The sequence below is a fragment of the Anastrepha obliqua genome, chromosome 4 (assembly GCF_027943255.1).
Source record: "Anastrepha obliqua isolate idAnaObli1 chromosome 4, idAnaObli1_1.0, whole genome shotgun sequence".
Taxonomy (NCBI): Eukaryota; Metazoa; Arthropoda; class Insecta; order Diptera; family Tephritidae; genus Anastrepha; species Anastrepha obliqua.
Genome location: NC_072895.1, coordinates 85,709,761 through 85,723,016, shown reverse-complemented (window position 1 = coordinate 85,723,016; position 13,256 = coordinate 85,709,761). Strand labels below are relative to the sequence as shown.

General features: G+C 33.3%; 1 protein-coding gene across 1 annotated transcript in view; it reads right to left on the bottom strand.

Moving 5' to 3' along the window:
• LOC129244257 (uncharacterized) overlaps positions 1–13,256 on the bottom strand; it is a 153,337-nt gene that overhangs the window by 136,501 nt on the left and 3,580 nt on the right. The window contains exon 2 of the mRNA XM_054881874.1: positions 11,642–11,844. Within this exon, the coding sequence (XP_054737849.1) occupies positions 11,642–11,667 (26 nt within the window). The 5' untranslated portion in view covers positions 11,668–11,844. The remainder of the gene's footprint in view (positions 1–11,641; positions 11,845–13,256) is intronic.

Below are 13,256 nucleotides of genomic sequence, written 5' to 3'. Positions count from 1 at the left end.
ATAAAATATCCATAAATTCTGACTGTTTTTCAAAGGCTTATTTTAAAGGGTGTTTTTTTTAGAGGTTAGGTTTTCAAGATGAAATAAAACGTATATAATTTAATGTTATGGCAAAGAATTTAGATTTATTATAAAGATAAGGGTTTGCCATTATGTTTTAAAAATGATTTCGGGCAAGTGGCCGCCGCGGCTGGCTCGAATAAATTCCAGCCGAGAGGCCCAATTTTCGACCACTTTTTACAGCAATTGGGGCCGTATGTCAGCAATAACGCGCCGAATATTCTCTTCCAAGACGTCAATCGTCTCGGGTTTATCTGCGTAGACAAGCGACTTCACATAGCCCCACAAGAAATAGTCCAGCGGTGTTATATCGCACGATCTTGGAGGCCACGCCACAGGTCCACGGCGCGAGATAATGCGCCCACCAAAAGTTTCCTTCAATAAATCGATTGTTGCGTTGGCTGTATGGCATGTAGCGCCGTCTTATTGGAACCAAAGGTCGTCCACATGAACATCGTCCAATTCAGGCACGAAAGTCATTAATCATGGCTCTATAGCGCTCTCCATTGACTGTAACATTATGGCCGGCTTCATTTTTAAAGAAATATGGACCAATGATTCCCTCTGCCCATAGAGCACACCAAACAGTGACTTTTTGAGGATGTAACGGCGTCTCAGCAATGGCTTGTGGATTATGTTCACTCCAAATGCGACAATTTTGCTTATTGACATACCCATTCAACCAAAAGTGAGCTTCATCGCTGAACAAAATTTTCTTGTGATGCGTCGCGCGAACCGAACCATTATTTTCGTAATAAATTTGCACGATTTGCAAACGTTGTTCAGGTGTAAGTCTATTCATTATGAAATGGCAAACCAAACTGAGCATAAATCAAGTAACTAGCTGTCAAAAAGACCATCTACGAAAAAAGTAGTGCCAACTTGAAAACCTAGCCTCTAAAAAAAACACCCTTTATAATTAATTTTATACTTGTTTTTTGATTTTATAGGTTCATCCTGTCCGTTAATATGTTATAAAAAAAAACAATTTCAATTTTTTTGTTTCAGATAGATAGATTAAGAGTAATTAATAGAGCAGTTTGGGACCTCGCGCCGTAGGCAGCCGACAAGAAATGATCCTGAGCCGCCATTTTGGAAAAACAATTTTTTTGTACTCTCGAAAGGTTAAATAAAGTTGTGTTAAAGCTTCAAAATAATATAATTATTTTATCAACTTAAAAACATTATTTTGCAAAAGAACATCGATTAGATCGTTTTTATTATTCTTATGTTTCCCGTTAATTTCTAAAACTCACGCCCTCTTATCAGCCAATTAATATTTCTTCAATAGTCTTCACATGCCGAGTTCTCATTTATTGAATGACTAGCCCTGCTATATTTTCGCCTCGTCGGGCTCGTTTATCGTTTGCCGGTCGTCGCTCGTTGATTGTTTGCTGCTGTTTTTGTTGCCTTTGCTGTTGTTGATAACAACCCCTGATATGCATGTGGCTTGGTCTGCCTCGGATTGCGAATGCAACGCTACTCATAGTTGCAATTAAATGCGGGTGTTTTTGTTTTTTTTTGCATCAAGCATAGGCAGAAACAAATAAACTACATACAAACATAAAATAAAACTACCTATCCTACCCACCCTCTCTTACGCTCCCCTCATTTCCAGGGTGCTGGAATCCTGCTCGTGCTCAAAACATGCCTTGCTGTATTACATTCTTCGCTTGGCGTTATTTCAATTTCCGTGATGGGACGACATAAATGCAGTGGAGGTGGTATTTGCATTATTGTTGCATGTTGTGTTGTAGTTGTCAGCAAATGGGGTTATTCGCGCTGTGTACACACTTTGAAAAACATAATGCATGTGTGTATGTATGTATGTGCATTGTAAAGCCTTAGATACCCTCGAAACTCGTTCATTACTCAACTGCTCAAATGTTTTCACGAAATCTTCGAGCTTTTGTATGTGAAAAATTTGTAAAAATTAAAAAAAAATGCTGGCCACTTCATGGGTTTTCGATGGCAACTATCGACTGATTCCCCCACGATGACGACGAAATTAAATTAATAAGGCTAAATCAAGTTTTATAAAAATTTATAAATTTTTGCGCGAATTTCAAATAGCAAAATCATCAATTAACTATATCGTTGTATGAAATCTTGTTCAATTGTTCATTTAGCTCATCTTGGCTTAAGGTAAATCTTAAAAAAATATTCGCCTGTTATAAGCAAATAAAATCAAGTAAACTTAAGTAAAATCAAACAAAATAAAATCAAATCAAATAAAATCAAGTAAAATCAAGTAAAATCAAATAAAATCAAATAAAATCAAATAAAATCAAGTAAAATTAAATAAAATCAACTAAAATCAGGTAAAATCAAATAAAATCAACTAAAATTAAATAAAATCAAATAAAATTAAATAAAATCAAATAAAATCAAGTAAAATCAAGTAAAATCAAATAAAATCAAATAAAATCAAATAAAATCAAGTAAAATCAAGTAAAATTAAATAAAATCAACTAAAATTAAGTAAAATCAAATAAAATCAACTAAAATTAAATAAAATCAAATAAAATCAAGTAAAATCAAGTAAAATTAAATAAAATCAACTAAAATTAAGTAAAATCAAATAAAATCAACTAAAATTAAATAAAATCAAATAAAATCAAGTAAAATCAAGTAAAATCAAATAAAATCAAATAAAATCAAATAAAATCAAGTAAAATCAAGTAAAATTAAATAAAATCAAGTAAAATTAAGTAAAATCAAATAAAATCAACTAAAATTAAATAAAATCAAATAAAATCAAGTAAAATCAAGTAAAATTAAATAAAATCAACTAAAATTAAGTAAAATCAAATAAAATCAACTAAAATTAAATAAAATCAAATAAAATCAAGTAAAATCAAGTAAAATCAAATAAAATCAAATAAAATCAAATAAAATCAAGTAAAATCAAGTAACATTAAATAAAATCAACTAAAATTAAGTAAAATCAAATAAAATCAACTAAAATTAAATAAAATCAAATAAAATCAAGTAAAATCAAGTAAAATTAAATAAAATCAAATAAAATTAAGTAAAATCAAATAAAATCAACTAAAATTAAATAAAATCAAATAAAATCAAGTAAAATCAAGTAAAATCAAATAAAATCAAATAAAATCAAATAAAATCAAGTAAAATCAAGTAAAATTAAATAAAATCAACTAAAATTAAGTAAAATCAAATAAAATCAACTAAAATTAAATAAAATCAAATAAAATCAAGTAGAATCAAATAAAATCAAATGTTATCCCAGGGTGAGAATATACAGGTGAAGTAGTAGGAGTACTTCTAATTATACTTAAAAATACAGATAAACGAGTTTTTATCTTCTTCATTCTATCTTCTTATTTATCGTATCGAGCAGAGCCTTGCATTAAAATTAAATTAAATTAAATAATTAGAATGTTAACATTAAATGCAGGATGTTTTTATCAAAAACAGTCATACACTGTATACAATCCATACATACATGCGTACACATCTATACTAGTAAAACGGGAAGGCTTCTTCTTCTCTCTTCTTAATTGGCGCGATAACCGCTTACGCGATTTTGGCCGAGTTTAACAAAGCGCGCCAGTCGTTTCTTTCTCGTGCTAACCGGCGCCAATTGGACACACCGAGTGAAACCAAGTCTTTCTCCACCTGATCTTTCCAACGCAGAGGAGACCTTCCTCTTCCTCTACTACCACCAGCTGGTACCGCATCGAGTACTTTCAAAGCCGGAGCGTTTGTATCCATTCGGACGACATGACCCAGCCAACGTAGCCGCTGGATCTTTATTCGTTGCGCTATGTCTATGTAGTCGTAAAGCTCACACTGCTCATCGTTCTATCGCCTGCGATATTCACCGTTGCCAACGTGCAAAGGTCCAAAAATCTTACGCAGAATCTTTCTCTCAAACACTCCAAGCGTCGCTTCATCGGATGTTGTCATCGTCCAAGCTTCTGCGCCATACGTTAGCACAGGCATGATCAGAGCCTTGTAGAGTGTTAGTTTTGTTCGTCGAGAGAGGACTTTACTGCGCAGTTGCCTACTTAGTCCAAAGTAGCACTTGTTGGCAAGAGAGATTCTACGTTGGATTTCAAGGTTGACATTGTTATCAGTGTTAATGATGGTTCCTAAATAAACGAAGTCTCTTACAACCTCGAAATTATAAATGTCTACAGTGACGTGGGTACCGATACGCGAGTGCGCCGACTGTTTGTTTGAAAACAGGAGGTACTTCGTTTTGTCCTCGTTCACCACCAAACCCATTCCCTTTGCCTCTTTATCCAGTTTGGAGAAGGCAGAACTAACAGCGCGGTTGTTAAGGCCGATGATATCGATATCATCGCATACGCCAACAATTGTACGCTCTATGGGAAGGCCCTTCCCATAAAAGAGAACGAAAAAAGGCCACTTTCGTGAATGAATGTAATTTATCTTTTCTTTTATTGCTTCTTCTTACTTTGGAACAATTTAAGCAATCAATGCAGCTCTATTAGAGTAGAGCAGTAGAAAATTGGCAAACTACAGTAGTAATGCCAAAAATAGCAACCAACAAAAGACACAATAAAATGTGAAACAATAAGGCTGAAAGAGGGAGGTGGTGGTTCGTAAAAGGTGAGCAAGCAAAAAGTGAAAACCAACCGAAGTGGTTAAAATCAAAGTGAAAACATATGTGTCTACAAATGTGCATGTGTATGTACATACCTACGTGCATGCATATGGGCTTACAAACAAAAACAACCGCTCCCAACTTTGAATTTATTAAGTCATCGGACGTGGTAGCATCGGAAATTTGTGAGCTATTCGTATTTTTAAGTGGTGTGTCCAGGTTAAGCAAATGCTATCATACATGCATACATACATTTCTAACCAAGTAGAATTATCGCACATAGTTATTCGATAGATATTCGGCCGCCGTAGCCGAATGGGTTGGTGTGTGATTACCATTCGGAATTCACAGGGTAGTTGGTTCGAATCTCGGTGAAAGCAAAATTAATAAAAACATTTTTCTAATAGCGGTCGCCCCTCGGCAGGCAATGGCAAACCTCCGAGTGTATTTCTGTCATGAAAAAGCTCCTCCTAAAAATATCTGCCGTTCGGAGTCGGCTTGAAACTGTAGGTCCCTCCATTTGTGGAACAACATCAAGACGCACACCACAAATAGGAGGAGGAGCTCGGCCAAACACCTAACAGAAGTGTACGCGCCAATTATTTATTTTATTTTTAGTTATTCGATAGAAAATAAAGCCTAGTTAGGGAGGAAAGTAAGGTTAGTTCAGTGCAAAAAGGCAGGTTTTCACAATTTTTTTTTTTCGATACAGATGATGTTACTTTATTCAGTAAATTTCTATATAATAATACAACTTTTGAAAAATACTATCTTAAATAATCATGCAAAATATTGAAAATTGAGCGGGTGACACTGAACCTCTGGAGCCTTTCCAAAAAAAAAGTTTTCTTGATGAGTATATCATAGCTTGAAACAGAATCATTTCAAACAAAAATATTTAAATTCGTTTGTTAAATAAAACAATTCTTGAGGTGCCGCTGACAACTTTTTCAATTTTTCAAAACACTGGAAAACAAAAAAAACACGATTTTAGCAAAATGCCAATATTGATTAATCTTCTAATTAGTTATTGTAAGATTTAATAATTATTATTAAAAAAAAAACAGACCCCGGCCTGGAGCAGTACACGCTCAAATACTCCAAACTCCGTTAATTTTGCTCCGATCGACTTCGTGGTAAATTCGGACACAATAGAGCTCTTCACATCGAGCTCGTCGTCGTTTCGTTATTTAGCAGATTTACGTGTATGTTGTTTTTGTGAATCCAACAAAAGGCACACCGCGGTAGTAAGCTTGGCAATTCGATCAGCGGCTGGCAAGATAAAAATCAGCTGTTTGACAATTATCGTTTTAAAATATCAAATCAAGAAGACAAAAAAAGTAAGTTATTTTGGCAGTCATAAATTTTACATTTCAGGGATATTTTCTTCCACTGGATGAAACAAAGCTACATAATTCGCAAGTGATTCAGCTGGTGCGAAAAAGCATGTTGACAGCAAGTTAACAGATATACGTCAAAACATTCATTGCAAAACACATTTGGCGAACTGCAAAGTAACAAACTGCCAAAGTAAAGAAATTAGTGTGAAATGGTTGAAGTACCACTCTGGCACTCCCCAAGTAGCACTAAAGCGCTGTTTTGAGTACCACTAATATTTTTAATTTTTTTACTTAAATAATAACATGTTATTGATATAAATTTTGAATTTGCAGCGCTAGCAACCAAAATTGTTGGAGGCGAACAACACGCGGTATTCTTAACCGGTCCTCCATCTAAGTACTAACTGCGGCCGACGCTGCCTAATTTCGTGATCGGACGAGAACCGATGCTTTCGGCGCGGTATGGTCATCGATACCTCTAATATTAATATGTATTCATCCGTCCTTTGTGTCAATTTGGCCACACCATATCTTCATTTTGCGTGAAAAATGTCAAGTAGAAGGAATGTTTTTTTTTATATTTTGTATGTATATATTTTCAAATGTATATATGTATGTATGTATTTTAATTGGTTTTCTATAAATATAGAGACTTCTCTTACTTTTCTGGTTTTATTACTTCAATTTGATTTGCATTTTTCAGCTAAGGACTGATACGTGTTAAAATTGATACTTGCGATTATTGAAAAAAAAAAAACTTGTCTAGAACGCAATATTTATATTAAACTATTTACTATGCTTATGTTTAGCTGTCGTCTGAGCAGCTAACTCAAAAAAAAGTTTAATTAGAATATAAAATTTTTCTTTGAAATATCATACTTTGTGGGTCTAAAAGCAAAGCTGCTAAAGCTGTTTAGTCAAATATTTACACATACACACATATATAGCATAAAAAAATAGAATTTGAAAACTTCAACTGTTAGTATGCAGAAAATCACACAATTCATTTGTTGATCCAACACTATATCTACAGCCTTTCAAAATCTACAATTAATCTATATGTATTTAATATTAAAACAGACATAAGTAATATATGTATGTATTTATATGTGCATACATATGTATAGATAATTGTTTAAGGGGTTAGAGGTAGTCAGAGGCCCGAAAAATGATGATTTTCACGAATTTTTTTTTGCTACTTAATTAATTTATTTAACAAAAATAAAAACATAGCATAAAAAATCATGATTTAACTTGACTTCACCAAAATTTCAAAAAAAAAAAAAATTAATAATTGCAAAAGTTATCGCTGTTTGTGTGAAGCCCGTTTCTCCAGAAGTCTCTTGCGGTGAACATCACAAGTCCTTGCAGATTCATCTAAAACCAATCGGACAAGAAAAATTAGTTTTATTAATAGATAATCTTGTGCCTGATCGAAGCTTTTTTTTTTCAAAATGAACAAAATGGCGGCCTCAGAAAATTTTTTCCAGATTTTAGAAAAAAAAACCAACAGTTAATTGTGAAAAAAAGGAAATTTTTGAAAAAAAAATCCTTCGATCAGGCACAAGTTTTTTATGTTTTTCAAAAGCTGTATAAATTTTATTGAAATCTACGTAGCGGTTTTTAAGTTACAGTGTTCACCAGTTTGAAAAACATAGTTTTGAGAAAAACGCATTTAAAGTTTTGCTATCGGCTCCGGAGCGGCCGAGCGCCCTTTGTTAATTGTTGAATAACTTGAAAAGTATTTGTCGGATTCACTTCAAATTTTTACACAATATTTTTAAAACAGTATACTTTAAGAAAATGCAAAAAAAAAATCGATTTTTTGAAAATTCTGACTACCCCTAACCCCTTAAATGAATAGGAATCATTTTGAAAATGTAACCACGTCAGTCTACCAATCATCATACCAGCATAACACTTTCTATACGAAGATTTTGACTAGATTGATTGTTAAGTACATTAGAAATATTTTATAATGGATATCCAAATAGAAAACTGCAACTTTTCAAATTTCTAACTCTAATTGTGAACAATATTGAAAAGAAATATGGTAAACATACACATATGTGCATATGGATGTGTGTATTTATATAAAAATGTGTACTTGCATACATGCATACGTGCAAATTGATGTATAATTATTTATTCATTAACTGTGCATTTCTATTGACCCCAATGCAAGGAATAAATAGCCCTTTCAGATTTGCAAACCGACAGTTTCCTTCACTGTGCTGAACTTCTTATAAGCGCATACAACATGAATGATTTCCTAAGTAAATCTAGGTACGTGCACATATGTATGTACGCGTTTGAAGTCCATTTGTACTGATATACGTACATGTTTCTAACTAAATTTATTGTTTACTCTTTATCATTCCGAAACAATACGGCAGCCGCTTCTTTCTACAAATATCGACACGCACATACATATGTGCGTATATATTATATATGTATATGCGTGCATAAGTGCATGGACGTATATATATTTGTATTTGCTTGTGCATGTACATGCATTTGCATACATATATAGTGAAAGATATTGCACTTTTTCAGTTATATATATAATACATATATATACATATGTATATGAATGTAATTTCCGCCGCTCCCACCTCCGCCAACGAGGAGAGAGAATGTTAACATGTGTATATATACTCGTATACATACATACGTATGCACATACATGTAAGCATATTCATAAGAGCTCGTGTGCACTTCTGATAACTGAAACAAGTAAGAAATCAAAAGAGAAAAACAACAAATTGACAGAGAAGTTGGGTAAAGTAAACAAAAGCCGGCCAACGGCGGGCGCAATAGAAAAAAGGTTTCCTTTCTTTATTTTTTTATTATCTTCGCATGTTTTTCACACATGCATATCTATGCATTTATATATGTATGTATGGATGTATGTGAGTACACATGAACATATGGATGTAAGTTAATGCGTTGGTATCTCCATCGGCTTTGCAGTTGTTGCTCTGCAATAGCCAGCAAAAATCGCACATTGTAGGAGTAACAGTTAAGATTTCAAAAATTTAATCCGATGTGATGTGTGCTGAAGCGAAGTTAGAACGCATTGAAAGTGAGGAAAGGAGAAGTTGGTCTCTAGAAAGAATGATGCATATGCCAAACCGATAAACCGGATTCAGTAAAATTGATATGTATGTATGTCGATACCTATACATATGCATATGCAGCGTACACATGCATTTACGTATGAATGTATGTGTGTTTATTGGCAATATTGTGCAATATTTTTTCGGTATATTATTAATTTATTCGAAACGGCAAACATTCCCATTATTTATCGAACACGATTTCATTCATGTGTACAGTACCTGGCCATTGAATAATGACCGATAACAATTTTTCTGAAAACTTCAAATATCAGGTAAAATGTTCAATCAAATTTGAGCTTTTCCAAATAAAAAGGGCTATTAAGGGGGTTTTAACCTGTTCTTAGATGTTTTTAAGAATTTCCGGTCATTGGCCTGCTACGATTAGAAAATTATCAGTTTTGTTGCTTATAAGTGAAAAGTTAAGTGTGCAAGCGTCAGTGCGAATTAATCCGATCTTGCGTGAAAAGCATAAAAAAATTAATTGAGATCGCCTGAAAAGTGAAAGAATTGAATAGTGAATATTCATATATGTAATACAGTAAGTACAAAATATACATATCTTTTGAATTTGTCACGTGGATTATCCTTTTTTTCAATTTAACTAGTTTTTTTTAGGAAATGTGCCGAAAGTCGGATTTGACATCGGGACAAAAGCAACAAATTGTAGTTATTTTGAAAGCCAAGGACCTAAGCTATGCAGACATAGCAAGAACCGTTGGAATATCCAAGGCGTCTGTGGAAAATGTTGTCAAAAAGTGGAAAAATTCCAACAACGTTTTAACGGTAACTTTAAACAATCGGCAAAACTGTCGCCGAGAACGCATCACCTCAACCAGGCAGGATCGCAAAGTCGTCCAAATAGTTCTCTGGAACAGAAATGCTTCAAGTCGGATGATTTTAAGAAGGTTCAGGAATCTGGAGTAAATATTTCGGAATGGACGTTACGACGACGCTTATGCGAAAATTGACTTTTTTGCAGACGACCAGCAAAACTGACACCGTGACACCGTGCCGTGTCGGCGGAAACTTTGGGCACAACTTCACAGAGACTTCGACGCGGAATATTGGAAAAAAGTAAGTTAAAAAAAATCATTTCCCCCCGACCAACCCCCCCCCCCCCCCCCACACCCCCCGCCTCCCCTCAGTGCTATGGTTTGGGCCTGTATAACCTCAGAGAGACCAGGTCCGCTACATTTTGTTGAGAGAACAATGCGCTCTGTCCAGTACGAAATATTAGTTTAAAATAAATATTTTTAATGCAAAACTGTCAAGAAGCTTTTAATACAAACAAATATGTAAACTTTTTTAAATGCTTTAAAACCGTTTGCTTTTTATTCGCTCTCAAAGCCATAAATATGTAATTTTTATCATCGATCATAATTCAATGGCCTGGTACTGTATGCCTCCGGTGACTTCACAGTAGCGCATCCTGTAAAAACGAAAGACCTTAGTGCTGATTTCTGGGTTTGCTCGATATGCTAAATCCAAAGATCATCCAGGCTAATGTTTTCAATTTCCAAACTGTCACTCTCTGAGAAAGCTTCTCGACGATGACGTGCTAGTTTTCCAATCCCCATATGTGGCAGTTTTGCTAGTTAACATAGTAGTCGAGATAAAAATGCGCTTCGGCAGAAAAGATGATTTTGACTTATTTTCATTGACTGACTTTCTTTCCGGATTTTTAGCGGAAAAAAACCGTCACTGTCACTGTGAAATAACATATGAGAAAAACAAACACTATCCAGTCCACCCTGTGTGTACGTCTTGCTTTCATAGCCATGTAATGTTTTCAACTGTTTTGGTTCCAATCCAGAAATTTTTTAATTTTCAAATCTTTGCATTAAAAATCTTTACATATAAGAAAGCTAATAGTAAAACATCGCAGATAATTTTTAAATTCATTAAAATAACATAAGTATATACTTGTTGTTGTTGAAGCAGCATTAATTGGCTATGATTCGATTCATTAAGCGTTGTTATCAATATAATCTAACTATAGACCACGGAAACGTAGTGTTTCGAAGTGGTGATCAGCCCAATAGGAAATGAGTGTAAGATGAGTAAGTCACTACAGAAAATAAAAAATAAAAACTGTTTTTTGACATAAGAGATGTCCTAATACCTTAAAGATTACATACTCAAAGAACTAAGATGGGGCAACAGTCCAAAAACTTCTATTTTTATTTTTAGCACAAACACTCTCAGTCCATTGCATACAATACCAAGACGAACGAACTGATAAATCGAACAAAGCTTAGCCGATTTTCTTGAGCTGTAGGCCTTGAAACTCTGCTTATGTAGACACACTTATTGCGAGTCCAATCTAAAGTATAGTAACACCGTATCCCACTCCTTTTTCCCTTTGCAATCGTTTACAGTGGACAAATTAGATTTATCGTTCACAAAAATGAGCGGGAATATAAATTTAAAAAACTCACATCGTATCTTAATGCATAATAATGGAAATACAAAAGAATGTAAAAATAAAAAGAATGTTTAAATTTCATTTAACTCCAACTTACCTCTTTTTGATTGATGGGTCTTCCATAGGTTTTCACGATATTTGCGAACGTTTCGATTGCAGCAGAAGAAAAAAGAATTGAAGTTCAACACACGAGCTGATAAGATTGTTTAATACACAAATTTCAATTGCAATATATAGAATTGGTTGGCATTTTAAATTGTAAATTATTAAACTAATACAAACATTTTCACTTTAAATCACCTTTTAAAATACATTTGTAAGTATCACCTTTTGAAATACATTTGTAAGTAATATTTTTTCAATTTTCAAAAACACTTCAACATATTGTCGCAAGGCACAAAACTACACAATTTACTCTGTAAAGCTTTTAATAGATTTTTTTTTTGTCATCATAAGAATAGTGCAATTTAGCATAATTGACTTTTTTTAGTTTTGTTGCCTCAGTCAAAAGGTACTGTAATCAGAAAATCAACTTTTAAGATAAGTGCTCAAAGTCGCTCGATAAACCCAAGTTTAGTCAAACTAAGACTAAATATTGATTGCTGGGTTTATTTTTTTGCTACCATAGGCTACCTTAACACAAACCTTTTGCATTCTAATGTCATTTGACAAATATATTTAAATATTTTGGTTTGCCTGTTTGCTTTCAAAATTAAAAATGGCACAAGCGCAAAAAGTACAGTATTGGCCAAAACTAAAGCACCCGCTTACAGAATTTCTAACAATGCCAAATAATTCAATAAAAATCACGTGAAATATTTTATTTCTTATTTACATTTTTATTTTTGTACTTTGTTTTTCTTAATAATTCGGTATTTATAAAACATAAGAAAAATTATTCAAAACTTTTATTAATTATTCATAGTGCTCAAAAATGAAATGGTCAAAACTAAAGCATCACTCCCTTAATATTTAGTAAGTTATTTACGTTTATTGTTTAATATTTGGTACTAAGCCCATTATTTTTTATGGCTTCTGCATAGAAGAAATTAGATTATAAATAGCTTCCGACGATATGTTGTACCAGGTTTCTTTAACAGCTTCATAACAGCCTGGGCTCCACTACTCGTAGGCCTGTAGGATTGATTTCTTCTTTTAATTAGGAAGTTATCTTGCCTTGAAGTTTTTCGTTGCTTTCCTCCTTTATACGTTGTAGGAAGCACAACCCGTTCGTTGAAATTTCTTAATAAGTCATCAGCGAAATCACGCTCCTGTTGATAGTACACTTTTCACTAATTTTGGGTTGTGATAACCCGCTTTTCAAATCACTTATAATTTTATTTTTACATTAATTGAACAATGGTTTTCTCGCCATATAAATTCCCAAATTCTTGGAAAAATTATTCACAGCTACGCACACGCAGTTTCAAGTACCATTAGTAAGAGAATTCTACAAACAACAAACTAGAGCTATCATTACAAAAAAACCCAGGGCTGTCTTAGTTTTGACCATTTCATTTTTGACTACTACGGATATTTTAAGTCTTAGTTTTTCATATAGTATTAAAAATGTTGAATAATTTGTTTATGTTTTATTAAATTAATTAATTATATTATTAAGAAAAACATTATAAGAAATCCTGTAAGGGGGTGCTTTAGTTTTGGCAATACTGTATATATAAATTTATACCAGATTCGAGGCGATAAAGTAG